We start from the raw sequence: 26,220 nt of genomic DNA, 5'->3' as shown, positions 1-26,220 counted from the left end.
ATTGGAAGAGCTAAGATAGGAAGGCCGGAAATGTCCAGGATGGTATGGATCTACTCTATCCCCTGAAGCCAACTGAGTTCCACCGAACGGTCTAGGTCGTGCTAGTGGTACTTCGGAGTTCTGTTAGCGCATTGGCAAGTTCTCGTCCAATCCGAAGGCCTTGGAACTAAAAAAGGCCCATTTTAGGCTTTTCTGCAACTTCCAGGGTTAACGGCGACTTGCGCTTCTCAACTTCAACTTCACCAAACTCATCTTCATGATCTTCCAGGGAATTTTCCCTCAGTCACTCCTTCTGAAGAACCGATTATCGTCATTCATTCCCGAAACATAATGTTGGATTAAACACTTCTTTGTTTCCTACTGTCATTAACATACAAAGACTGTCCTTGCTCCTAATAATACTTGACTATTTATGTCCTCGCCTCGATTTCAAGTCGACGACAATACGTCAAAATGTCCGGTCTTTACCATATCTACAACATCCTAATCCTAATTACTATTCTCTGTCTATCACCCACATGGGCCCAATCAGTGGAGCCCACCGACCTGACCGTGCCACGATCCGCCTGGCACGCAAGTGGAGAGATCACAGACCGTCGATCACTACAACCCGCAGAGGAAACCACAACAGTGCGCCGACGAACAATCATAACAGCATCAAATTCCACTTCGACAGGAATGCCCAAGCCGTTCGACACACTCTCCTACAACTTCGCCAACGCAACCACCTGCATCGACTTCTTCGCGAAATGGCGTGCCAACACGACAATCTCCAATTGCAACGCCATCTCCCTCCTCATCGAGAACTCAAATGCCTTCTTCCACACCCTTAATTCAGCCTCCGCCACCTCCCGCATCCTGGAAACCTCCTGCTCGGCAAATGTCTCCAAGTGCGCATCCATCATGACCGCTCTCGCGGCCGATCTACTCAAATCCGCCAACTGCGGTGACGACTATGATAACGGTAACTCCGTCGTCAAGGGCACGTATCGCGACCTCGTCGCATACGAACCAATATACCGCACCACCTGTCTTACAAACCCATCGACCCAGAACTACTGCTTCGTCGACGCAGTGTCGAATTCAAAAAACCCAGATGACTACAACGTGTACCTCATGCCGCTGGGTACCCCTCTCACTGTCGGGGATGTGCCAACTTGTAATAAGTGCTTGAAAACGACTATGGATGTCTTTTCGAGATGGGCGAGACGAGACGGCCAGTCTCTTGATTCGACCTATCTCCCCTCGGCGAAGATTATCAATGCACACTGTGGTGATGGCTTTGCATTAACTAATATCACTGTTGGCTCGGTGGATGTCAGGGCTGGGGCGGCTCTTACTGCTCCCTTGCCCAATCTTGGAATTGCCACTTTCGTGGCTTTGGTTTTTGGTGTCATGGCAGGCCTGTTTTGATCTAAAATATTTCTGCCGGTTTTTCTTGTCCATATCCACACTCTTTTTTCTTGTTTATCTTTTGGGGTCCGTCTGCCCGGGTGGGTATGGCCATGGTTGATGTCAGCGAGCGTGCTTTTTGCTTTCTGATTTGACCGTCTGATTTGTACGTAATTTCTAGTGATATTGTCCATATTGCTCTGTAGCAGTTCTCACTCTGTTATTTTCTTATTCTTTCCGTATACGATAGGGTTTGAATCGATTTAGCATTTGCAATTTGCTAATGCCAAAAATGACCGGGTGAATAGTATATTCCTCAAGCGCCAGTGGCAAGCATGTCCACAACCACGTATAGATAGACACAATATAAACAAAAAAAAAAAATCGCATCTGAGATCATTGGTTCGGGTGCACATAGTTCGTGACGTAAGAAAATCTGGCAAAAGTAGCAAAACAATAAAGCAAAAACGCTCACTGACATAAAAATGTTATTTTAAAAAATCAACATGAACCTCATCAGCTCCTCCTCTTCAACCCTCCTCCCATAGCAACACCAACAAGGCTCTGCGGCTCACCTCCAAAGCTAGCCCCTAGACTCATAGGAACCGGCGATCCGCCACCAGAAATAGGACTCTGTGTAGCGGCATCTCGTTCCCGCTTGACACGTATAAACCCCAGTTTGGCGAAGCGGCCAACATGTGTCCAAAAGTGACGGCCGGCTGGGTGTGCGGCGATGCGCTCGAGAAGATCGGCTGTCGCTTCGCGGACAACCTGGTCCGGATGGAACAGACCCATGCTGACATAGAAGAGACCGGCCTGGTTTTCCGGTGCGATGGTTAGGAGCTGGCAGATACCGGCGTAGTTCTTGACGGATTGGGAGAGGGCGAGGTAGATGGAGGCGGCTTCGGAGTGGGAGAGTTTTAGAGTGCGAAGACGGTCGTGGTGGTGATGGATGTCTGGGCGTTGGATTGGGCGCGCGGGGAAGTACATTGCTGCGATATCTTGGATGTAGGAGTAGTAGGAGCGAGTGTTGCGCCAACCTTCGATTCGGGAGACGGAGGCTGAGAGCTCGCGCTGCTTGGCGGCTTCGTCTCTCCATACATACCCGTGCCCGCGGAGAGTTGTTGGGTCTGAGGCGTCGGTTTGGTGGCCTGTTGGGCTGTCCGGAGAGAGTTCTTCGCCTGGGCCGATGATGTAGAGATTTGAGGCGCCGTAGACTGCTTCTTCGAAGGCTGCGGCGACGCGGACGAATTTTGTTATGTAGGCTCGCCATTTTGCGCGGACGGCATTCTCGCCGTGGCGTTGGCTAATGCTGCGGAGGATATCTTCTATGAATAATGTGTCGCCCGTTGGGTCTTGGGTTGTGTGGGATGAACTGCTAGGTAGAAGGGAGTTCTGCTGCTGGAAGAATAGAAGCCCTTCCGTTACCGGTGCAGGTTCAACGTGACTCGAGATCTTGATGCGACCCGTGGGGAGGTCGCACATAACGTCCCACCATTCAGGATGGTTGGCAAAAGTAGGGTTTGTGACTCCTGCAATAAAACCAGGTACCTTGAGGAGATCGTCGATCTTGGACAGATCAGTATAAGGGAATGCGTGTCGAGTATATCCACGTAGAATGCCACCGGACGCAAGAGCGCAGGCCGCCAGAACCGCCTCTGCAACTTCTCCCGATGGCCGGTTATGTCCTAGAAATACGACACGCTTCTGAGTGAGGATGGCGTTGACAAGAACAATCACGGGGTGTGTGAATGGCCCGCTCGTTGTCAAATGGGGATGCGCTGGGAAAGCCTGCGGGGAATTGGCATGCGGCACAGCGAACGTCTGAATGAGCTTGATGAGGGAAAAGTCTCCAACGGTCTCCGGCCAAATCACTGTCGGAATTTTGACTGGGATGGGTATGTCATTGTAGACTACTTTCGACTCGTACTCATGTGTATCCCGCGGTAGGACATATCGGCTCACTTTCTTCGGTGACGGTGGACATTCCCCATCCCGGAATTCTTCTTCTTCTCGCTGGCGGATCATTTGTTCGAATTTCTCAAGGAACATATCCTTTGAGTTGCTAGATTGCAAGATATGACGCTCAAGAATCGACATTTTCGGCATTAACGAAAGGTCCATGGCATTAACAGCGTCATAGAGGGATGCCAGAGTCTCGGGGAACGGAGATTTGAAGTAGTCCTCCAGCGCTAGGAGTAGTAAAGGCTGTATAATGGTCAGGGTCAGGCGGGTGCTAGGGCTAGGAGTAGCTTACTTTGTAAATGTGGAGGAACGAATGTCGCGTACAGATTGCCATTGCCTTGACTACGGCGCCTCTGTTCGCTATTAATACTCGTACATTCAGACAAGACAGTACGAGTAGGTACAACTTACCTTCGGACGGTGTTATCCTGCTTTGTATTGACAAGATTCAGCACATACATCAAGGGTGGCCCTTCACCACCCTCATCATCGCTGCTGTCGGGGTCATCGGAGATCTCGTCCAGGTTCTCGTCCTGAATATCGGCTCCCTCATGGCTTCCATGATATTGTGATTTCCGTTTTTTCTTCTTCTTTGCACCCGCCGAATCCGTTTCTTCGTCGCCATTACTGTCTTTGTGTAAGAAGAACATGGTCCAGTCTTGACTCCGCACATGCGTCTGATCCGGCAGCATCAGCTCTGCAAGCATGCTTTCATCCCCACTGATTGCAGCGGGATACTGATGCTCCATGATCGGCCCCCGATCAATATGGAAGGATGCAACTAGGATGTATTCCACATGGCGCTCCGGCGAGTCGAGTGGGTACTGCGCTTTGCAGCGGCGTGGCCTGAAGCTCGAGGCCGCATTCCCTGTGGATGTTCTTCGAAAAGAACCGTGCGAGCTGCTGGGCGAGCGTCCGATAAAGGAGACCGCGGGCGAGAGCCGAGGAACACCACTTGTTTGGCGGTTATTCGAGGCGGAGAGGGAGTCGTTCGACGGTCGATATGGTATTGTTGTTGCCATCTTCTGGGGGTGTTGTGGATAGAGGATTACTCCGGGCTAAGCTATAAATCGAATAGCATACCTGGGGGCACAGAAAGCACCAGATCAACGGCCAATGATAATAATAGTTGAATTAATTGTCTCGAATTAGCTGTTCAGGGGTTAAGAGGGGTTAAGAAAAAGGACGGTCTCTCCACAGTGGAGAGACGATAAGAGCGATAAGGGGGGGATCCATAACATTCGAAGGTTGAACATCGAGGAAGATGATCTATCAGAATGCAATCTGTCTTTTCTTTTTGGACCGTACATTGTAGATCTTTCTATTTATATTACAGCAAAATTGAGGCATCATATATTGCATTTTTATGGAGTATGAAGTAAAAAGCCGCGAACAAAACAAAACACTGTCCACTTCTAGGCATTTTACCTGATAGAATAAAAAGGCAACCTTGTGTCACAGAACACTTGGATGTACCTTATAGGTATACTAAAGAACAGTTAATTATATGAATTACCTTCCATTTATCTTATTTTCCATATTTAGGCCCTTGGAAGCCAATTGATGGTTCATGTAACGAGTACGATTCCTTATAGATCTATAAATACTTCAAAAGTTACATAACTATGCAACACCAAGTCAGCCAGATCCAGTTTTTTTTTTCCCCCTGGATGCATATATAAAACTTATATCATATTCGTTTTAGCAAGGTGAAATTACAAGTATTAAAGCCAGGCAAGGATCGTACAATATACAACAGAGGGTCAAAAGTGTGTTCATATAGATAGGGCGGTGGGAAAGACGGTGGCAAAATTATGTTGTTGTGCCGGGGCTTTGTTTACATCGATAAGCAAGCCTTCGTCATAGGCTGTTTACAATTCATATTTCAGCTCACACGCGAATTTTACCATGGTAAGTAAGGATTTTGAGGGATGATATTAACTATTAAAAACTAATCAACAATGACCTAGGCCAACAATCCCACATTCAAACCATCGCCGTTATCCTTTGGGTCGCCGAGGGCATCCCCGTTCCGGCGCCCATCCACTCCAAATTCCCCGCCGTCGGCCAGTCGCACAGGAGGCACTCCGGGGAGCTCTCCCAGTCGGGCATATACACCTATGGTATCTCCTAGCAAGCTCAATCAATCATATACAGTGGAGGATGGTGAATCGCGTTCTCCGAAGAACGAGCGGCCCATTCCCCAGCCGAATTTTGTCAGAGAGTTCTCTCCTTCCCCAACGAAAGGAGGGAAGTCGCCAGGCAGCTTATCCCCAATCCATGGATCAAGGACGGGTGGAGTTGCAAGCCCAGCTGGCGACGCGGCTGGGAAGCTGCCAGCGCAACAAGTGAGGGAGATCAGAGAAGCTTTCCAGGTTCTCGATAGGGATAACGACGGGCTTGTGGACAAAGATGATGTGATTGATGTGCTGACAACTTTGGGTAGGAGAAAATCTACCTATATTATTTTTGGTAATTCGGATGAGGAACTAATCCGGTATCTGAATAGGCCAAGACTCGTCATCCTCTACGCTCTCGCGCTTCTTTCCACCAGGAGCAGGCAATACTATGAATTTTCCAACCTTCTTGAATACCCTTTCTGGGCTAATGGCATCGATGTCATCTTCACAAGAGCTTCTCAACGCTCTTGCTGCGTTTGATGATGATGACAGCGGGCAAATCGACGCCACGGAATTACGTGATGCTCTCCTACATACCTCCCCAGAAGATGGAGAGGAACGATTGACTGAGAGACAGATCGATGAAGTCTTCAGTGGGTTTATAGGGCGCCCAGCATTTATTGGTCGGGGAGCGAAATCAGGCGGGATGGGTAAGAGGGGTGAGGTTTTCCAGTATCACGACTTCGTACGCAGCATCATGGGTGGTGATAATGGAAATAGTGCCAAGCATGAAGGAGATGCACATGTATGAACTGCTATCATGAAATATGGGTTTCAATTGAGTTGGCGTTACGGGGTCGCGTCTTATAATGTTGGCAGTTGGCAGATTCCAAGTCTGTAGAAGCAGCAGTCAGACTATACAAAGCTTGTCAAGAATGATCATGTACCATTACTTGTTCAATTACCAATAATCATTTTCGATGAAAGCAGTAAAAGTGAAGTATACGGAGCCAACGCCTTCCGCATCGGCAGAAAAACATCCAGCCACCGCGATCTGATACACTCCACCTCGTCAACTGCGCTCATCTTACCCCGTTTCCTAGGATGTCCGTTCGTGAACCTCAAATGCAGACTTGATTTCAGAAAAATGGCCAAACCTCAACCCCCCTGGGCTCTTGGCATCCCGGGCCCCGACGCACCCCCATCGCCGCGAACCATGCGAACCCTCCGAAAGATCCAATCTCACCAAGTGCTGTCAACATCTAGCGCGCTCATTGCCCAGACCCAGGCGTCTCAACAAGCTGGCTCCCATGAATCTCAACCTGGATCAACAGCAACTCCTGGTGCTGCGACCCGAGCGCGCGCACATCGCCGAGCTCGATCAAATAGCGACGCGGCTTCTCGTGAAGCTGCGGCAACACCACCTGCGACTCAGAGACGACCCCCGCGGAAAACAGGGTCGGGAATTGGAATAAAGCGATCGCTTTTAGAGAGCTTTTTGCGCGATGGACCGCAGAGTTCAAATCCCAACGAGGGACTGAGAGAGCTCAAATATCTCGTCCTATCCAGCAGAGTGGATGCTGACGGAGATGGCATGGTGAGGGGTACTCAGTCTGCTTTGCAAGATTAATGTCTAACACTTCGCAATAATAGTCGCCGTACCGGATCTACCTCTGGTTGGTCCTCCTCGACATTCCTCCTATGCCCACCGATGAATACCTTGATCTTATCCACCGCGGCCGTTCTCCCGCTTATGCCAAAATTCGCAATGATACTTTCCGCACACTAGCCACAGACCCTCTCTTCAAACGCCGAGTGACGGAGGCAAGCTTGATTCGACTCCTCAACGCCGTGGCATGGAAACTCCACGATTCCAGGCCGAAGCCTCGGTCTCGACCGACGTCATCTCGGCGCCGTGAGATGGAGCTTCTAGTGAATGCACCCCCTAGTATTGCAGAAGAGTCTCCCTTTGGGGGAGAGCTGGAGAAGATCACTAATAGTACTACAAGTGATTCAGCCATGTACGTCCAAGGCATGAATGTCTTGTGTGCGCCGTTCCTCTATGCTGCCCGTAGCGAGGTGGAAGCATTCGCTCTGTTCCATTACTTTGTCACACGTGAGTGTCCAGGCTATGTCCGTAGTGCTATGGATGGAGTCCACAAGGGCCTTCGTTTGGTCGACCGATGTCTTGAGATTGTGGAGCCGAAGCTTGCAGCATATCTGTTCTCCAAGGGGATGCACGCCGAACTGTACGCATTCCCATCAGTATTGACCCTCTGCGCTTGCACGCCTCCATTGCCAGAGGTGTTACATCTTTGGGATTTCTTATTCGCATATGGGGCACACCTGAACATTCTGTGCATTGTCGCCCAGCTAATCCGTATGCGAGACCTAATTTTGGAGAGTCCGAGGTAAGTCCCAGCCTGTCCTTTGAATGTATCTAACCATAGCTGACTTGAGGATAGCCCAAACAAAATTCTCCGCTCATTCCCTCCCCTCAATGCAAAGGAGATCATTGCGTTGACGGTTCTCCTTGTCCGTAAGATCCCAGAAAACCTTTATGCAGAGATGATTAGCCATGCAAAATAGACATGGCTAGACCTAATTGAGAGAGCCCGAGGTAAATTCCAGCCTGGTGAGGAGCTCTGACCGAAAGAAAGATTTTACTACCTTGGTTTCGGTTTCGGATCGGCGTTTTTGATATGATTGACCGCAACGATTGCGTCTGGTGACTGGATGGGATGAGACTTACATTAACGAACACCAAAGATAACACGCTTGCTTGAATGAACTAATGATTGTACCAGTATCTGCTAGTTTTTGAGAATCCATTTGAGATGAGACATGATTCTCCCTTTTAGAATTCAGATGTTTTACTCTTATGGACCATGCTTCCCTGTTCGTTTGTCAAAGGAAGAAACCCTACTTTTCCTCAGTTCCCTTGAAACATAACAAACATTTTTTGCCACAAGACAAGAAGAGATGGTTGCGAAAGCAGCAAGACATCTTCATTAACGCAATCTGCATGATTTAGGCGCCTTTCATCGTCTGCGTTATAAGTACCCTTTACTTGACCCTCTTTCTTCACCCCATCATTACCCAGAGAAATCAATGTCGTCCGATCTAATAACATCTATCGTCCTGGCCATATGCCTTCTTCTGATTTTGATATGGAGCAACAGGCGCGAAACCAATTCCACATCGAATGACCCAGCGATATGCCGCATAATCATTGCCGGCGTGTTGAAACACAAAGACCAACCGAATAACCTATCACCACACCAAGCGAAAGCAATTTCCAACAAACATCTCCCAGTCGCCTTCGGAATCGACAACGCCTTCACCCGAACAGAGCGTGCGCATGCCGACGTGTTCGTCGAGAAAGTGAAACGGCTGATCAATATATCGACAGAGCAGTGGTACGGCGTATCCGAGTTCGCCAGAGTCACTACCAGCCACTGGATCGAGCATGGCTTCCCCGGGATGAATCATAACTGCGGCAACAGCGGTCGCAAAGGAAAGAATGATGTGAAGTTCATTACCGGCCGCAATCGGATCAACGTCGCCAATCTAGCACAAATACTTTCATTGAAAGTTGTGCTATGGCTGATGTTCGACAAGAAGACTCAAGACGAAACAGGCCACGAGAATCTACTGAACCTAGCGGAATCCATCAATCGAGTTTGGATATCTTCCAAGCTGAAAGCCACGGAGAGCGATATTCCCAGATACGAAGACGACGTGTTGCTTCAAACGTCGCTGGTCAATATCTTCGGGCAACACGATCGCCCAGAAGACAACCCATTGAATCTCATCCTGCCTTCATTTGAGACGATGTGGCGCATCGTCTTGCGAGGATTCCTAGAGACCAGATTCGCGTCTGGAAAGGAAGAACCTTTGTGGCGGGAGACAATGATTGCATTTGCCATGAATCCCACAAAATCCCAATTCGACGGGCCCCCGTCCACTCGTCCCAAGTCCGAATCTAGGGTTGATCCCAGCATAGGCGATACACGTGCTATTCAAAGTTCACCCTGCGCAAAACACATAATTCGGGAATCGCTTCGGCTGTATGTGCCCACAAGACACATACATCGAGCATATCAGTGGCAACCGGGTATGGGGACATCTCATGAAATCAGGTCCGCTGATATCGAAGGATGCCATCTGAGATCTGATATCTGGGGTTCTGATGCAGAGCGATTTAACCCAGATCGGTGGTCGTTTCTGACGCCGGCACAGGGAGACGCTTTTATGCCTTTTGGATCTGCGCCCTTTGAATGTCCTGCCAAGCCGACTTTCGGGCCAAGGATGGTCGGGGTCTTGGTTGGTTCTTTGTTGGCGGCTTTGGAGGATAAGGAGCATCCGAGGACTTGGATTTTGGATTGTGAAGATGGGAAGGTGTTGGAGCACCTCACTTCTGGGAAGAGGTTGTGTCCGCATAGGAATTCCTATACGGATTTGTATCTAGTGCGGTCTACGGAACAGTGAATAGTAATTAGGAATATCTATGGAATATCCTTCGCACACATATCTTTAGTTACAAGTAAACCAAGTTGGTGTGTGGGAGATCGGAGCTAGGACTTAATAGTCAAAAAAATGTAAACGCCTAGGAATCACAGAATAATTTACGTCACCAAGAAAGACCACTACCATAAGCCAATAAAGCAAAGCACGAACGAAACGTATGTATGTTGATATCGACCACACCCGCCTCGAATATTACATAGCCACTCTATCACGTAGGCGCAGATATTGGCGAAATCTCAACCGACTTTTTCAACCCAGACCCATCTATCACCAGAGGCTTAGAAACACCAACAGCATTGGCCTCTGCGGTCATCTCATCAGCCCATGACTGACACATATCTCTATTGCCAGGTACCGAGCCCGCGGTGTCTGAGCCAGCAGCACCTAACACTCCGTCGACTTTTACTCCCCGCGTGAGACGAGAGCCACGATCAACCTTCACCCTGATCCGCGACCCAAAGAAACTCAAATTGTTGAACATGGTCACAGCGCATTGGGCTTCGTCTGCTGTTCGCATGGTAATCAGGCCGCGGAGCCGGCCATTGCTGTCGGCCGAGTCCATGGTGATTATTCTGCATTTCTGGACAGTACCGGCTGCTTGAAGAAGGATTTTCAGATCGGTGCAAGTAGTAGCCGGATTCAAGTTCTCGATTGTGATGGCTCGCCGGTCTGAATAGATGAATGGAGAGCCAAGGTTTGTGCCTTTGGCGCATGATTCGCGATGGTGACAGTTCTGGTAGTTCTGTGATTGATTGTCGCTCTGATGGTGCATGTGTTGTGGAGGCGACATCTGATAGCCTGGCATCATGTTCCAATACGGCTCGTACATTGGGCCGTTCATTACTGGGGATGGGGGGAAACACTGCATCGGTGGTGCGTGTGAATCTGGCATCATAGTCATGAATCCTTGGGGTGGCATTGGCATGGGTACCATCATGAGGCCATACTCCGAGTATGAGTATGGCGGAGTGGCGGGGTGCGAGGATCTGGGGAGGGAAATTAGCTTTCATATTTCATACTTGAGGATATAGACTCACTCTGGCGAGACGGGCGAAGGGGGAATTGCCATATTTCCATGTACTAATTGAGGTGTGGAGTGGCCAGAGATATAGCCCGTGGACATCATTGCTGGACTCCTGGTAGGCCCGGCAATGGGCTTGGTGGGCGTACTGGTCCGCGAAAGTGTGACAACCAGGCTCTGACCCTCCCATCCGCTGGTCGAAAGTCGATCTGTGATGTTGTTAGGGCGGATCATTGGGGATTGCGGGATAGACACGTACGGTACGTTCGCCAGGCCTCGTCTTCATTCTTGACGATGATCTGGCCGAGTCCGGTGGGGAATCCATGGCTATCATCGTATACTACTGCCTGGCGAATATGCAATGCAGTTTGGCGGACGAGATCTTTGAGTTCTTGCCAGCGGCAATGAGGTGGAATCTGGAATTCTTGTCAGTACTTGAACGCATTTGACATACATATCAAACTCACGCCTTGAAGGAATACGACAAACTCATCATCCGACCTGCGCGATCTGGGATGGTATTTATCACGACCGAGAAGAGGCATGGCTGCAGATACTCCGAGACAACACACCCCGGTATTTCAGTGCCGAAAGCGTACTAGCTCAGACCTATGGATTTAAACGGAGGATAGATTTCGGTCCGTCGGTGTTGCGAAATAGTCGGGGATCGACTTGTCCGATCAGGTGTTTGGTTGAGTATAGAACTTGGGCAATTGGGCTTTCTGTCAGAGGGCCATGTTAGCTTAGGGTATATAAATATGATACCCGGGACGACTACAGGAACAACATCACAAAGTATCAAGGTGTAATCAGGGTGCAATACCTGGGAAACAACTGGCACACGCCTACCTTTTTTTCTCTTCCTGTCGGATAAATGCAAGTCAACGTATTGGTCTGACCGACAACTGCAGGGAAAAGAGATAAACCCCTCCACGAGCTGGACGAAGGTCGAGCGGATTATAAAGCCCTGGAACAAAAAGGAAGAAGAGTCGATGTTTCACAAGAACAGCTATGATGATATATGATAGATTCAATTAATTTCTTACTAGTATTAATCTACGATAGTCTCATGAGCTTGCAAGTAGAAATCACGGGGGACCCAGAATACTGCACAATCTGGACGAATGGCGACGCCAGTCGATCAGCAGTAGCCAGTCATATCAGAGAACAAGCAGTTCCCTTTCTCTTTCAAACTGAGATCTGTCATTTTCACCATGAGCTCAGCTCTGCCAAATATTAGAATACAATAGAGTGGTTCTGCCGTCCCACCTCCCGGGTATAGTTCCACTTAGTTAAGGCCTATCAGGGGCCCTAACATGTAATATGGCCCCTCTTTCTTTGCTATCCGTATTTAAATAATCATCTCGATCACGTACCGGGGTATATCCACAGAGGCAAATCACCCCGTAAGCTGCGCTTACTTGACTTAGGGAGGATGTAGTGTTACACCGCTAGATCCGGATCGGACATGCAGAGTGGCCATGCTAGTGGCCATGCATAGTGGACCTGTATTCATCACATTGGCTTCTGTGTCTATTGTCAGATCGGAAACCCTGGAAAAAAGCAAAAACAGCAAAGGATGGACAGGAATGAGAGAAAAAAGAAATGGGTTTATGAAAGGGAGATCAGTCATATCTTGCAGATATTGGTTTTTCTTTTTTTGGATCAATTACATTGACTATTGATTTGTAGGCGTAGCTCGCTAAGTACCTGCAGATAAAATATATATAGAATTATTTTTTGAAGGATAACTCCGGCTCAGATTCATTGCCCTAAATTCTTGTTCATGTGGACAGACACAGCCGCAAGTCGTCATCGGGTATTGAAGATGTACTCGTCCTTAGGTTATGAGAACCAAGTGTGTTACAGATCTTCAGATAGATCTCTGTGTTCCCTTTGACCAAGGTCGATAACTACAATAGACATGGCGCAGGACATGTGCGACTGTTAAAAGTATATCAAGACAAATGACCACCCACACAGGGAGCTATGGACATCCTAAGTACTCCGTATGTACTCCGTAAGCTGTGCTATGACGCTACGCCACCAAGGCACTGGGCTCCAGGGGAGATCACATGGCCATGGTCTCTACACATATCTACGGCCTCTTTTATTGATGAATTGTGGCAGAGAATCTTCTTCGGATTATGTTCGGTTCTCATGTTAATCATAAATTATCCTCCCACGGGCGGGTGATTCCCTGCTAAATGCAGATGATTACCTCTATTACGGACATGATTAGCCTGCAAATGGTACTAAATATATAACAAGCCTATGTATAGGCAAGGGATCGTGTTATATGTTTCAATTCAAATAGAAGGATAAAGTAAATTATTCTAATTCGGTGTGGAGAAATGTGATATCAGACAGTGTCGCTCGAAACAGATAATGAGATTGTAACCCACCCAGTGGGCGATCGCTGAAGGGCAAAAGAAACCAAGACATGAGACCAGCTCCATGTCGTACAATAACCTGCTGCAATATGCATAAAAAAGGGAAAATGTAAACAGCATTGCCGCTTATAAAAGTTGGTGAACCTGCAAGAGAACCCATGCCTGACAAATCAAGGCACAAGAATCCACATGCAAATATGTATGTTGTGGTCAATGCCGACCGAGTGGAATGAACCAAATTCGATGATACTCCAAGCGCACCTCGGTCCAAAGCCCCGTGGTTCTTGCGCCGATAATCACTGATCCCCAGGCTACCATTTTCGGTGTCCAACCTGTACAATCCTCCATAGACCTCATAATTCGTATCGTGATCAACGAAGATCAGGTAGTGCCAGCGCAGCCCGGGCGAGGTCGGAAACGAAGGAAAGCATCGAAGAAACGGGACAGAACGTTATCTCATTCGGAAAGGAAGTCGCATCTGTCCTCGCGCCGGGGGAGGGATTTTTGGTCGGTTTGCAAGTCGGTTTTTGATGTTGATCCAATCATCGCTAGACTCCCCGGATCGTCCGGTTTATTTGGTCCTCGTTTGGGTTTATTGTGGGTGTGTATATCGTGCTCATCTCATCCTCCGAAGCCGACCTTGGCTGCGCAGCGGCTGCAGTAGTAAGAGTTCATGCCGAATTGAACAACGCTGCGGCCTGATTGGCCTAGGCTGAGAGATTGTTGGCAGCGAGAACATCGGACAATGTCGAGAGTCTGGGGAGAAGTGGCCTCCGATGGACGAGCAACGCCGGCGGTCTGAGGTTGAGGAGTAATTTGCACTGGAGAGCTCATTTTGAGTAGATTTTGAACTCGAGTGAGGATTTGAAAGAGAGAAGGGCGATGGAAATGGTTTGAGTTGACGCAGTTAAGAGGTTGGGCCCCGTGATTTCTTGGTTTACCCCGGTTTTCTTTAAGTGATGATGATTTGACTTGGTAAACAGGAAAGGTGTAGAAATATGAAACAGGGAAAGATCACAGGCTTTTAAATTGTTTTCAAGCCACGGAAGACTCCGTATTCCCCCTTCTCTTGCCGATCATACATGTGGGCTGACATATGGGCTGCTTTTAGGCTCTCATTCCAATAACTCGGCGCTGACGAGGCCATTATTCCGATAACTCTGTTACCTACGCCCATCGGCCATGGCGATAACACACATCTCCGGCATAATACGATCCTTGATCACTGACCTATTGGAAAACTAAAAAGTTGAAACAATTGAAACGAAGTCGTGGGAGGCACTATATTTGATACAAAATCGATCATCTCCACTTCATCCAAAACAGAACTAAATCAGAAGGAATATTTTTAGAGTCATGTACATTTACGTAGGTGGGCGTCTCAATATTTCGACTTGCAATATAAATAAATCTACTGATTTGGACGTATTTCTATTATTTCTATTAACTTCCGAAGATCCTGAGGTCATTGTCATTGTCATTGGAGTTAATCCCCTTGGAATACTGCAGCTAAGCCAGTTTAGGCCATGAAGCCAGAGAGAAAGTCGAATAAGGTGTGGCAAACCAAAGGGAAACGGATCTCCAAATGAATTCATTGGATGATTCATTGGCCAATTCGTTGGAAACCTTGGAATTGGAACATCCCACTTTGGCCGAAGTCCATGGATTTCCACGAATAGCACCCGTGGCGCATCAGATTCGCGAGCGACGTCATATTACCCGGATTCGGCAACCTCTCCTCTTCTCTCCACCTAACTTGCTACGTTGCAGACTGTCGAGTCTTCAATTCCTCCCCCCATCTTCGAGCCTAGGCCAACGCCAAAAAAGCGTTTAGATTCGGCCCTTGCCCCGCAAAAAACCGAAATATTTCCTGCCCCTCATTCTTGTCCCACCCACGTATCACCATGGCCACCGGACACCCCAACCTTCACAGCTTTCCCAACAGCGATGAGCTAGCTGCGCAATTGCGAGGCTATGTCCTCCGCTGCCAGAACTCCGCTTTTTCCCGACATGGCACTTTCCGACTCGCTGTCTCCGGTGGCTCCCTGCCTGCCATTCTAGCTAAAGCTCTCCTCGCCAGGAGCAATGGCTCCCCGGAAGATACCCCCCAATTCTCCAAATGGCACATCTTCTTCGCCGATGAGCGCGCTGTACCACTCGATGACGAGGAAAGCAACTACCGCCTGCTGAAAGACGAGCTTGTCTCCAAGATCCCCGCCAAGTTCGGCTCACCCGTCGTCCACGCCATCGACGAAAAGCACATTGGGGATGACGATCCCCAGGAACTCGCAGATCTCTACCAAGAGGACCTGATGCGCGAGTTTGCCTCCAAGGAAACTGTCAAATTGCCCACCTTCGATCTCATCCTCCTGGGCTGCGGCCCCGATGGCCACACCTGCTCGCTCTTCCCTGGCCACGCCTTGCTCCGCGAGAAGGATGCTTGGGTTGCTGCTGAGACCGACTCCCCCAAGCCCCCGCCTAAGCGCATCACCCTTACTCTGCCTGTTGTTACCCACGCTCTCAACATTGCCTTTGTCGCGACGGGCGCGGGCAAGAAGGGAATCCTGAAGAAGATCTTTGATCTTGAGGAGGGCTCTAGTCTGCCTTCCGCTCTGGTCAACCAGGGTGCTGGTGATAAGGTGACCTGGTTCACGGATCACCCGGCAGTGGATGGTGTTTCATTCCCTCGTCGTGGGAGTCTTTAAGGTGTGAGATGTCCTAGATGGATTTGAGAGGTATGGATATGGGGGTGGCTTCCTTCCCATTTCGTAACTCTGGATATGCCTTGCATGGCATTGAATCCGCTGGCTGTGATGAAAAGTGATTGCTAGGATTAATAGACCAAACTCATATCTTTATCCGTCATTTTTGTCCATGCATTATACCGTACAGTAGCGATTTCTTCTAGAAGTATGTCCAACATTGGAATGTCCTATTGTTTGTCTGCTTATCCTTTCAGATCTTGCTAGCTGGAATAATGCAAACAAACGGCCTCAATAAGTCCGGAGACAACAAATATGACCAACTGACAGTTTTTTAAGACATTGTTGGCATTTTAGGGCGAGGGAGATATTAGAACCGGTAGCGGAGTTCAATCCACTCTCAAGGAGCAGATAGCTAAGTCCATGATCTTTCTTCCCTTTTGGTTCGATGACCAGGTGTAACAGAGATATTATCTCGTAACAAGACAGAAGGTCACATTTATTTTTTAATTGCTCACAATTCGCAATGAGAGATATATCACGCCGGTGCTATTCCTAAACCTGACACTGCTATTTAGAAGGCAACTATACAGGAAACTAGACATATGATCATCTTACCAAATACTCGTACAACATACGCTATTCAGCCAAAGAGTGGTGTCGAGAATTCTTGATTAGAAGATCCTTTATTGATTGATGTAAGATATTTGCAGATCAATCAAATGTGGTCATATGGAGCTGAACCCCTTGCATTACGCTGATTCTCCAACCGCAAGCATACCCGAGAATTCGTTGAGATTTGCCAAATTCAGGCTCTGTACAGCGTATCACCTCAAATGAAACGGGTTGCCTAAGAAGGCCTATCTAGAAAGGGGCCAAAAATGTTCTTGTTGTCCATGCTATTTGCTAGCATATTGCCTTACCTTTGAATAAGCCCCTAAAGCAGACACGAGGCAATTCATTGAGAGATACATACCCAATCTAGCAACGTATCTTAATGTCTTATTCTGCCATAGATACGGAGTACAATGTACTTTGACAGTGAGTGCCCAGCCACGCAGCCCGTGCCGATCTCCCGTTTCTAGCCGGCCCCCCACAAATGCATGTAACCCCGGATTTCCTTACGGGATATAGAGTACAGCTTAGCCTATGGCCTCTTTAATGGTTTGAGCAGTTATTAGCCTAAACTAATTGGTATGATAAATGCGTTTTAGATATGGAGCATCTAGACCATAGGTGTGACGCCTATCACTTGACCGCTAGGTACAACAAACAGCTAAATGCCGGTCAAGTAACCCACAAACATGAAACGACCCAACTAATAATAGTCCCCTACTCTCATATATGCCCACAGAGAAAGCTCAATTGGTCAATACGTAATCGGCCGAGACTCGTGGACCCCCGGGGCTGTCTTGGCTGTCGACGCTGCATTGCCCGCTTTTCTCTGTGACATTGTGCTGGCCGGCCCTAGCTGTTTTTGCATTTCTCCAAACAACCCTGGTCACTCTGTTACAATTAAGAGGTATTAGCGAGAAATCAAAGTTATACGAGGGAAAAGAACTCACTCCACCATCGATCTTGCAGAGTGTGAAGCAGTTGTTGGACCGGGAAGAAAGTGCCACTCCTTTGCCGGCTTCGATAGGTGAGGCAAGGGCTAGACCAAGGACAGTCGCAAAGGCCCAAATAAAGAAACGCATATTGAAGGTGTTCGTGGGATAGGTTGTTGGATTTGTGGTGGGAACTTTTGAGGGTTTGATAAAGTGATGATTGTTTCTCAAGGTACACTGGAGCCTCCCTTTTATATTATCTTTTCTATTGTATACTACGTGATATTAGATACTCAATTCATCCCCCTTGACTGCTGTGGGGTTCCGCTCCCACGACTCGTGCGGGCTTATGTGCATGATCTCCAACATGCAGGGAGGATCCTCGAATGCTTACTCATATTCCAAAAATGCCAAGATCGATCTACACGGAGATTGTGCTGTTTGAGTAAAGACCTACAATTTCCTTTTCAGCTCGATGGCTATACGGTGTCGGCTGATCCAATTCCTGCAATGTAACCTCAAATTGCGAACCAGCAAGGCATGGTTCTGGTACATTAGGCGTCCAGCTATAATGATCTGCAATTTATTGCTTCTATTAGGGAAATAGTCAAGATAGCATCAGTCCTATATAAAGCCCGATGCCCACGCGAGTTATGAAACTCATTCGTCAGAAGTGCACCCATATTCACTACAAACCTCACTACAAACCTCAAACAATCTTTACAAATCAATCCCTCAAACATGAAGCTGTTTATTGTACTTTTTGCACTTGCTGCCTACGCAATGGCCGAAGCCGGTCCGAACCTGGAGGCGAGAGCTGGGTGCTCCCAGAAGGGACAATATTGCAACGGCGGTACATTCCTGTGCTGCCCGGGACAAGGGAGCTGTAGTGGAGGTGTAGTAAGTTTGCAGCTGCTCTCTCCCTAGAGACAGATATGGTCAAACATGATATCAGATGGCTAAAATGAATCATAGTGCAAATGAGCAACGATATACCTACCAAGGGAGCGCAGAGGTGGCTTTATGGTTACGGGTTCCATATATCGGGATTGTTAGGACTGTCTCTTTGGTCAAAGTTCGGGGTACTCCAGGCAGTGTGTTCCTATGTTGCCGATTCTAAACGGCCGTGGATAAAGCTTTTCATCCGCAATAAAAGCCAACAATCCAATGAGGATTTATTGCGCCTTGCTCCAAGTCTCTGCTTCATAAAGCCAGCCTGAGTTCGCAACTTGATTATTAAGATGGCTCATACCCCTCTAGCTCGATATTAGTGGAGCGTAGATCCCCGTAGACAATAAATAGTCAGCCGGCCTCTGTCCTTGACATTATAGCCTTCGATTGCAAATGTTTTCCTAGCCGTTGATACGTACAACCCATTGTTTAGCACTCATGATCATATCTCACACACATGCTCACGCATAGCAACCCATTCGCTAACATCATCAGCAGCTATGCCCTTAACCTGCCTTACATTAGCTATAACATCTGTTCGCTCGAGGGCCATCATGACACTATATCTTGCATTAAGGTGGAGAAGAACACTATCATTGCCAGAACCCAGGATGGTACCATTTGTGTGTGGGATCTCACCAAGAACAACAACAACCATGCCTCATTGATCCTTAACGGACACACAGGTGCGGTGTTGTGCCTCAAGTTGCACGGCAACTACCTTGTCTCTGGTGGTCATGATGGGGTGGCTCGTGTCTGGAACATCGAAACCGGCCAATGCAAGGATGTACTCCGAAGCCACGAGAGAATGCGCATGCAATTGCCACTGCTAGCACATATAGGACCCACAGCGCAGAATCAGAGATCAGGGGGTGGCTGCGAAACATTGAAGAATTTGCGGGTATGTTAGGAACTATGATAGTCAATGCAAGTTCAAGTACATTGACTCCGAATTGCTGGATCACCTCCATATGGTGCGAGATGACTTAGTGGATATGTTGCCAAGTGGAATGGGTTGTGCTCGACGGCAAAGACGGCAATGGCGTCATTGCTCTGGCTACCATGCCTACCTGACCATCTCGCACATGCAATCTCGCATTCGACAGTAATTGATATTTCTTCCATCTCACATAACTGCCGTTAGGTGCCTCTATCTCAATATATACACGATGTGATTAGGAAGTGACGGGAAAGTGACTGCTAGCTGAACGTCGACAAAGCTAGCCTAAAAGAGGTATACTCGTCGGACATAGAGATGTGGGTTTTATTCTTTTCAACATATCCAAACAAAATCCGAGATTATTATATTTTCTTTTTTTTTTTCAAACACTTTCCCATGTGTTGTGACTGCCGGAGGATATCTTATAATCTCATCTGATGACAAGCTGATATGCACTGGTGGAGTGTAGGTTAAGAATAAAGGAGTGGGTTACCATAGGGAAGATCGCACACATCACCTCCCCAACTCTCCGTTCACAACAAAACACTCATTTCATGAACCCAATGCATTATGCCGATTCTCATTTAATGACCTAATACGACCATGCCTATTCCAACACGTTCATTTTCGCTGCGCGATCCCCGTAAACAAGTCAGTCCCCCGGTTGTTTATCCCTTGAAGTTCCCCACAACTGTCGCATCCCTCACTGTGCCACTATTGCCATGCCAACAACTACAGAAAGAAACCATGCTAATTACTAAAGACTTCAAGTATAGCACGACCTGCCACAAAACCCCCCACTCCACTACCCGGCACCGCTAGCCTGAGCAAGGACTCTGCTCGAGAGACGAATAGCAAGAACCGCTCGCCATCAAATCCCTCGCCGGTCGAGGGTGTTGCTTTGAAAGACAATGGACCCACTGCTCGAGGAAAAACCCTACTTCCTCAGCGCAGTAATCTTGCCCTAGACAATGGTCGTGGCACGGGACATGGGCGCATTCAGCCACCTAGCACCAAGCCGAAACCACGCGGGCACCCGTCACCAATTAGACAGCCAGAGATATCGCCAGCTAGGAAACAAACACAGGCAGATTCCACAGCAATAAAGATTGGGGTAGTGCCCAGCCGTCGTCAAAGCATCATGCGACCTGGTGCCTTGAAGGTGCCTTTAGCGAAGATCACGGTCGCTTCGTCAAAGAGCTCGGCACAATCATTCGCGCCGCCCTCACCCCGCAAAGCTCCAGGAAGGCCATCACCAGTTCAGCCTCATACAATCAGAAGCCCCTCTTCACCCAAGAAAACAGAGACGCTACCTCCACCACGTCCCACACGGTCCCTCTCTTTACGGCAACCTGTCAGCGCTAGCAAGGGACCACCCACAGCTGCCAAAACACATGTTCGGCACAAGAGTCAGCTGGCACAGAATACAAAACAAGCCGAAACAACCCCGGCAATCGGCCAACGTGCACGAGCACACTCAACATACCAACGGCCGTCGTCCCCTAAAAAATCGTCCAATCCTCCAACGCCTACCCCTGGAGCCGAACCTCAGCCTGGAAATGTGCTTATCCCTTCGCCGTGGCCGGATATCGCAGCACTACAAACAGAACTTCTTCAGCTCAGTCTTTTCTATTCCAACTCACTACAAAGCCAAGCTGAATGGAAGTCTGATTCCGAGTCACGTCTGCGCAAAAAGTATGACAGCGTCGCTAGCCAATATCGATTGGTACTAGCAAATGAAACGCAACAGCAGTGTCACCTGAATGCACAGGCCCTACGGCTTTGGCTTTCTAATTGTCGCGAACATCGCGGTCCGCATGATTTCTCCGAGCAAATTCAAATTCTATCACGGGTTTTACAGGATGTCTCGGACATGATTGCTGGCAGTCGAGGTGCACAGTACTCTCGGGCTGTAAAGACCTTCGAAGACTGGCTCAACCAAGCGGAGCTTATTCGCCATAAACGTGGGTCGGGGTGCCTTGATGTCGGCGCCTTTATTGATCCCCTGGGGCGAAGCTGGAAAGAATCATTGCATGCTTTAAATGTGAAGTTGGAACTCTGCGTACGCCAATTACAAGTACTTGATATCCCGGGCTTGGGGGAATTGGAGCGTCTAGAACAGTCTGCTCTTGCCAGAGTGGCCAGGAATCTGGTTGAATTGATACAGCTTATGATGCAGGAGATTCGTGCCATGCAAACATTGGAGACAGAAGTGGTGCGTTCAGAAAGAGATTATGTCGGCCTTCTTGCGACGCAGCTGGTAGGCTCTATGAAGGAAACGAGGGCTCCCCAAGTCGGCGCATGGAGGAGCTAGTCTGTGGTTTATGTATCTTTGCATAACTATGTAGTTTTCTACCACCTGTACAAACGTGCGCATATTACGTAGAAAATGAAAAGGAATGAAATTATACGAAGAGTGACAGTACATGGGACCCTGCAACGGGGACAGCAGGGGCACCGACAGCCCTACCTGCGAAACAGGTGCGAGAGCAAAGTCTTCACTGGGGGTATTCGGGTACTAGAGAGGAGAACACCATGGGGTGACTACTAAGAAGAGAAGGTGGTTGATGTCTGCGTTGCCATCTCTGCCCCGGGTGCTTCTACAGGTAGTTGGATATCACGTGACCGCTTAGTCGTCATATACTGGAGCCCAACCTTGGAACCTTGGAAGGTAAGCTGGTGAGTCAGCCACCGTCATCTCCACCAGGGCTCTAGATCTTAGAGGTATCGCGAACCCGCTCGCATTCCCCTCATACTTTTATTTCTATCTTTCTCACTCCATCGTCACTTGTCTCTTTCTACGCCGTACAGATATCTACTGGAATGATATACTTCATACAGGGTGATGTAACCTTGGAAAAGTTATCTCTCAGCTCTCTTCTTGACGTCATCCACGGCAGCTTCCGTTTTGACAGATAAAAGTCACCCGCAAAGAGACGGTATCCACTTGCTTAGTACCTTTCGAGATGATCGCCGATCGTACCTAGTGAAGAACTTCAACTTTCTCCCCCATCTGATCCAGTGATCATGAAAGACTCGCTCTACGATCGCCTTTGGCGCCGGGAATGCGGGGAACAGCTGCGGTATGCTGGGCTTCGGGGAATTTACGGATCTAAGGAATGGATCAATGATCTCGACATTGTGAATGAACTCGGTGGGCATACTGGTTGTGTCAATGCCCTCAGGTATGTTTATAGCTTCTGCCTAGGCCGAGGTACTCGGTTTCATCGACTGGCCAACACCTCCGCCATTTCTGATGCTTGCCATGCTAACAGTCTCGCAGTTGGTCAAAGTCAGGGCGTCTTTTGGCGTCGGGCTCTGATGATAGACACCTCAATATCTACTCCTACCAACCCGACTCCTCCGATGCCCCATTCGCGCTCAACACCACCGTTGCCACCGGTCATAAAGCAAACATCTTCTCCGTCAAGTTTATGCCACACTCAAATGATGGGACTCTGGTTACATGTGCCGGCGACTCGCAGGTTCGCGTCTTCGATATCGAATATTCTAGTGGGAGCAGAAATGATGCTACCACCTCCGCATTTGCGGCCTCCACCCAGAGCCGAAGCTTCGATGAGTTCTTCAGTGGCACGCGGTACCTGAGTGACGGCAATACCAACGCCAGATTGTATCGAAGCCACGCCGATAGCGTAAAGCGCATCGTCACCGAATCCTCCCCGTTCCTCTTTCTCACTTGCTCTGAGGATGGTGACGTCCGCCAGTGGGATCTGCGGCTACCATCTAGTGCATACCCTCCGCCACGCGGTGGCCAAGGCTTCATGGCATACCGACAAGGGTTGGAACATGATGACTCGAATGTTCCACCCCCTCTCATCTCTTACAAACCATACGGTTTGGACCTCAATACTATCTCCTGCTCGCCAAGTCAGCCGCATTATATTGCCTTGGGTGGTGCGCACCTCTACTGCTTTTTGCATGACAGACGAATGCTTGGCCAGAAGACCTCTGCTAGTGCTGCCAGCCTCAATAATGACGAAGAGATGAGCAAGGCGACGCGATGCGTGCGAAGATTCGCACCGGGTGGCAAGCACAATTTGAAATTCGATGATGGACATATCACTGCTTGTAAAATCAGTGATGCGAACCCCAATGAGATGGTTGTTAGCTGGTCTGGGGATCACATTTACAGTTTTGATTTAATCCGCAGCCCAGATGCCCGAGAGATACAGGCGGGCAATAAATCGACTCTCAAGGGCAAGGATCAACAGGCTCGCCGCAGTTCACGGAGCCGGAAGCGCAAGAAGCCCACAACACCTTCATCGCAAGAAAGTGATGGCCGACATCAGTCCCATCATCGGTCAGCAGAGCCAGATAATTTTAGGATCCAATATGAGAATGGCGAATCAGAGGATGTCCCATTTCCCACATTATCAGATAGTGTCATAGACACCGACCCCGAGCATTTGCTCGAGCAGGCTCGGTATTCTGTGCTGAATGATGCCCAGCGATTGAGCATGCAGATTGCAAAGGGGTTAGTAGAACTTCGAAAGGCTCTGTTCTCAGAAACGACAGTCCGGGACGCCGCAGGGTCCGACGAGGTGGGACCCGAATCGTACTCGAGATGTTTTTCATCCGCACTGGAAATTGCGTCTACGTTTCTCCCACAAATGGGCAATATCATGCGCGACTGGCGCTATCCTGTGAACCCATCACAGGAGACAGTTAATTTCCAGCAATCGCTTCGTCGCAATCGCCAATCGTCATGGAGATTTGTCCAAGCTGCTGGCACACTTTCTCATGCGTTGGCAGATCAAACGCAAGTTCTGGAAGAATCAAGTTTCCAAATGATCAGGCCTGCGCCAGGCGAAGATGACCCCATTGAGCTAGCAGCTCAGTTTGGCTATGAATTCCTCCGGGCAATTCTTCTTTGGCTGCAGGGTGGCAGGCGGCGTCTTCTAGAGGGCTTTCAACGCCACAACGCCCCTCGACGATTACATTGCCGATTTCCTATCCCAGATGAGTCCGGAGAGGATGCCATCGAAACCATTCTAGTACCCTACATTATGGTATTGGCGCGTGACACTCCGATTGTGAATGTTGACGCCTCCAGATTCGAGCATGACAGTACGCGCATTCTGTTCCAAACCCAACGAGCTGCCGTGACTGCATTTGGGAATGCTATTAGATTGCCCTTGGAAGATCTTGGGGGCTCGGCTGCTCGGTTCGACAGGAGCCGTGCTTCTAATCCTGCCTCACAAATCCGCTCTCTCGACAGGGCCTCTGCGAAGAGGTTCTGGATTTTACGAGTGGGCAGAGGAATCTTGATGGAGGCAGGCAGTGAAGTAAATTACAGATTTGTCAACAATGCTTTCGGCGGACTTCACACCACAACGAACGAGTCTAATGACTTAAATGAAGAAAGAGACCCGGTTTATACCGATCCCAATGTGGAGGAAGAACGGATCCAACACATTGAACTCATCGGGGCTAGGCAAAATAATCCTCGGCCTGAAATCTCTCGAGGCGGTGCAACTTCTTCGGAAAATAACGACGTCAATACAGACGAGAATGATAGCGATGACAGCCATGCAGAGGATTCAACCGACGATGAAGACCATGATGGCTGGCCCATGCATTTATCTTCAGATGAAGATAGTGAGGGATTTGATTCCGATGACAATATGCCCCAGAGATATGCCATTAGAAAGGCACGACATGAGAATGTCGACCGCCATGCTCCATGTGTGCCTCACATGAGAAGCTATCGCGGTCACTGTAACGTCAAGACCGTCAAGGATGTCAATTATTTCGGACTAGATGATGAGTACGTGGTCAGCGGCTGTGATTCTGGCCATATATTCATCTGGGACCGCAAGACGTCGAATCTAGTCAACATCCTAGAAGGCGATAGTGAGGTTGTCAATGTTGTTCAAGGTAATTTCCTTCACTGGTTAGAAAGACAAAGATTAACATTGTGATTTAGGCCACCCCTATGAACCAATGATCGCCGCTTCAGGAATCGATAGCACTATCAAAATCTTTTCACCAGACCGGAACGCTCAAGATGATGCCCGTAATGGTGTGAACATCCTCGACCCTGACAATCCATCAAACGCGTTTGGACAAAACAACTCCAGTATCGGCGGTCTCGTGAGCCGGAAGCGAGTTCATGAAAGCTACCGCATCATGAGCCAAAACGATGTTGAACGTCGTGGTGGTATGAGTGAGGCACACATCACTGTAAATTACTCGCCCTCGATCTCTATATAGATCTTTTTGCTGACTAGTACCTGAAGCGGAGCATGCTCGAGCGCCTGGCTGTTAACCTGAGGGGCCGACATGGCGGCCTTGGAATTGATGATATTGCTGCTTCCGGTGACCATCGGACCGTTGTCATCGATGATAATTGCTCGGTATGTCAGGATTTCTTCCTTATATGTGGAGTTGATACTAACCATTCGATAGGTGATGTGATAGATGAACAGGCAGAGCTCCGGATATCTGCATTTGCACAGTGTCAAAAAGATCATCAGTCTCATAACCTCATACATTTATTGTCATAGCATCGCATTACAGTCCCTAATGCAAGAGGACACTCTTTTACTTCTTTCATTCCTTCCTTCAAGGTTGCACCTGCCCTTTCTATATTTAGGTACCTTCCTTCCTTATAAAGCCAAGCAAGGCCTAGAACTTAC

The 26,220-nt window shown here is 48.6% G+C and overlaps 11 protein-coding genes across 11 annotated transcripts; 7 read left to right on the top strand and 4 right to left on the bottom strand.

Annotated features, from left to right (window-relative positions):
• Nucleotides 1–453: 453 nt before the first annotated feature.
• N7518_008188 (uncharacterized protein) lies at nt 454–1,413 on the top strand (the record flags this gene model as incomplete). The annotated part of the gene is made up of 1 exon (XM_057189115.1): nt 454–1,413. The coding sequence occupies one exon, from the start codon at nt 454–456 to the stop codon at nt 1,411–1,413; it is 960 nt and encodes a 319-aa protein (XP_057040818.1).
• Nucleotides 1,414–1,908: 495 nt separating this feature from the next.
• On the bottom strand, nt 1,909–4,379 carry N7518_008187 (AFI1/MesA family protein; the record flags this gene model as incomplete). The annotated part of the gene is made up of 3 exons (XM_057189114.1): nt 1,909–3,600; nt 3,650–3,710; nt 3,769–4,379. The coding sequence occupies 3 exons, from the start codon at nt 4,377–4,379 to the stop codon at nt 1,909–1,911; spliced, it is 2,364 nt and encodes a 787-aa protein (XP_057040817.1).
• An 886-nt stretch (nt 4,380–5,265) lies between these two features.
• N7518_008186 (Calcium-binding EF-hand) lies at nt 5,266–8,066 on the top strand (the record flags this gene model as incomplete). Its single annotated transcript, XM_057189113.1, has 6 exons — nt 5,266–5,268; nt 5,328–5,799; nt 5,867–6,282; nt 6,379–7,074; nt 7,131–7,888; nt 7,943–8,066. The coding sequence occupies 6 exons, from the start codon at nt 5,266–5,268 to the stop codon at nt 8,064–8,066; spliced, it is 2,469 nt and encodes an 822-aa protein (XP_057040816.1).
• A 522-nt stretch (nt 8,067–8,588) lies between these two features.
• On the top strand, nt 8,589–9,968 carry N7518_008185 (Cytochrome P450; the record flags this gene model as incomplete). Its single annotated transcript, XM_057189112.1, has 1 exon — nt 8,589–9,968. The coding sequence occupies one exon, from the start codon at nt 8,589–8,591 to the stop codon at nt 9,966–9,968; it is 1,380 nt and encodes a 459-aa protein (XP_057040815.1).
• Nucleotides 9,969–10,215: 247 nt separating this feature from the next.
• Nucleotides 10,216–11,573, bottom strand: N7518_008184 (RNA-binding protein; the record flags this gene model as incomplete). The annotated part of the gene is made up of 4 exons (XM_057189111.1): nt 10,216–10,993; nt 11,045–11,237; nt 11,288–11,444; nt 11,496–11,573. 4 exons carry the CDS (start codon nt 11,571–11,573, stop codon nt 10,216–10,218), a joined length of 1,206 nt encoding a protein of 401 aa, XP_057040814.1.
• A 2,469-nt stretch (nt 11,574–14,042) lies between these two features.
• Nucleotides 14,043–14,255, bottom strand: N7518_008183 (uncharacterized protein; the record flags this gene model as incomplete). Its single annotated transcript, XM_057189110.1, has 1 exon — nt 14,043–14,255. The coding sequence occupies one exon, from the start codon at nt 14,253–14,255 to the stop codon at nt 14,043–14,045; it is 213 nt and encodes a 70-aa protein (XP_057040813.1).
• A 1,070-nt stretch (nt 14,256–15,325) lies between these two features.
• Nucleotides 15,326–16,126, top strand: N7518_008182 (6-phosphogluconolactonase; the record flags this gene model as incomplete). The annotated part of the gene is made up of 1 exon (XM_057189109.1): nt 15,326–16,126. One exon carries the CDS (start codon nt 15,326–15,328, stop codon nt 16,124–16,126), a length of 801 nt encoding a protein of 266 aa, XP_057040812.1.
• A 1,366-nt stretch (nt 16,127–17,492) lies between these two features.
• N7518_008181 (uncharacterized protein) lies at nt 17,493–17,820 on the bottom strand (the record flags this gene model as incomplete). Its single annotated transcript, XM_057189108.1, has 2 exons — nt 17,493–17,594; nt 17,689–17,820. 2 exons carry the CDS (start codon nt 17,818–17,820, stop codon nt 17,493–17,495), a joined length of 234 nt encoding a protein of 77 aa, XP_057040811.1.
• Nucleotides 17,821–19,078: 1,258 nt separating this feature from the next.
• On the top strand, nt 19,079–19,730 carry N7518_008180 (uncharacterized protein; the record flags this gene model as incomplete). Its single annotated transcript, XM_057189107.1, has 2 exons — nt 19,079–19,522; nt 19,554–19,730. 2 exons carry the CDS (start codon nt 19,079–19,081, stop codon nt 19,728–19,730), a joined length of 621 nt encoding a protein of 206 aa, XP_057040810.1.
• A 434-nt stretch (nt 19,731–20,164) lies between these two features.
• N7518_008179 (uncharacterized protein) lies at nt 20,165–21,875 on the top strand (the record flags this gene model as incomplete). The annotated part of the gene is made up of 2 exons (XM_057189106.1): nt 20,165–20,204; nt 20,338–21,875. The coding sequence occupies 2 exons, from the start codon at nt 20,165–20,167 to the stop codon at nt 21,873–21,875; spliced, it is 1,578 nt and encodes a 525-aa protein (XP_057040809.1).
• Nucleotides 21,876–22,588: 713 nt separating this feature from the next.
• N7518_008178 (WD repeat-containing protein) lies at nt 22,589–25,999 on the top strand (the record flags this gene model as incomplete). The annotated part of the gene is made up of 5 exons (XM_057189105.1): nt 22,589–22,746; nt 22,845–25,459; nt 25,509–25,765; nt 25,822–25,938; nt 25,991–25,999. 5 exons carry the CDS (start codon nt 22,589–22,591, stop codon nt 25,997–25,999), a joined length of 3,156 nt encoding a protein of 1,051 aa, XP_057040808.1.
• Between the last annotated feature and the right edge of the window lie 221 nt (nt 26,000–26,220).

Source organism: Penicillium psychrosexuale, assembly GCF_028828465.1.
Source record: "Penicillium psychrosexuale strain IBT 29551 chromosome Unknown utg000004l, whole genome shotgun sequence".
Taxonomy (NCBI): Eukaryota; Fungi; Ascomycota; class Eurotiomycetes; order Eurotiales; family Aspergillaceae; genus Penicillium; species Penicillium psychrosexuale.
Note: the sequence above shows the minus strand (reverse complement) of the source record. Positions and strands in the feature narration are given on the sequence as shown.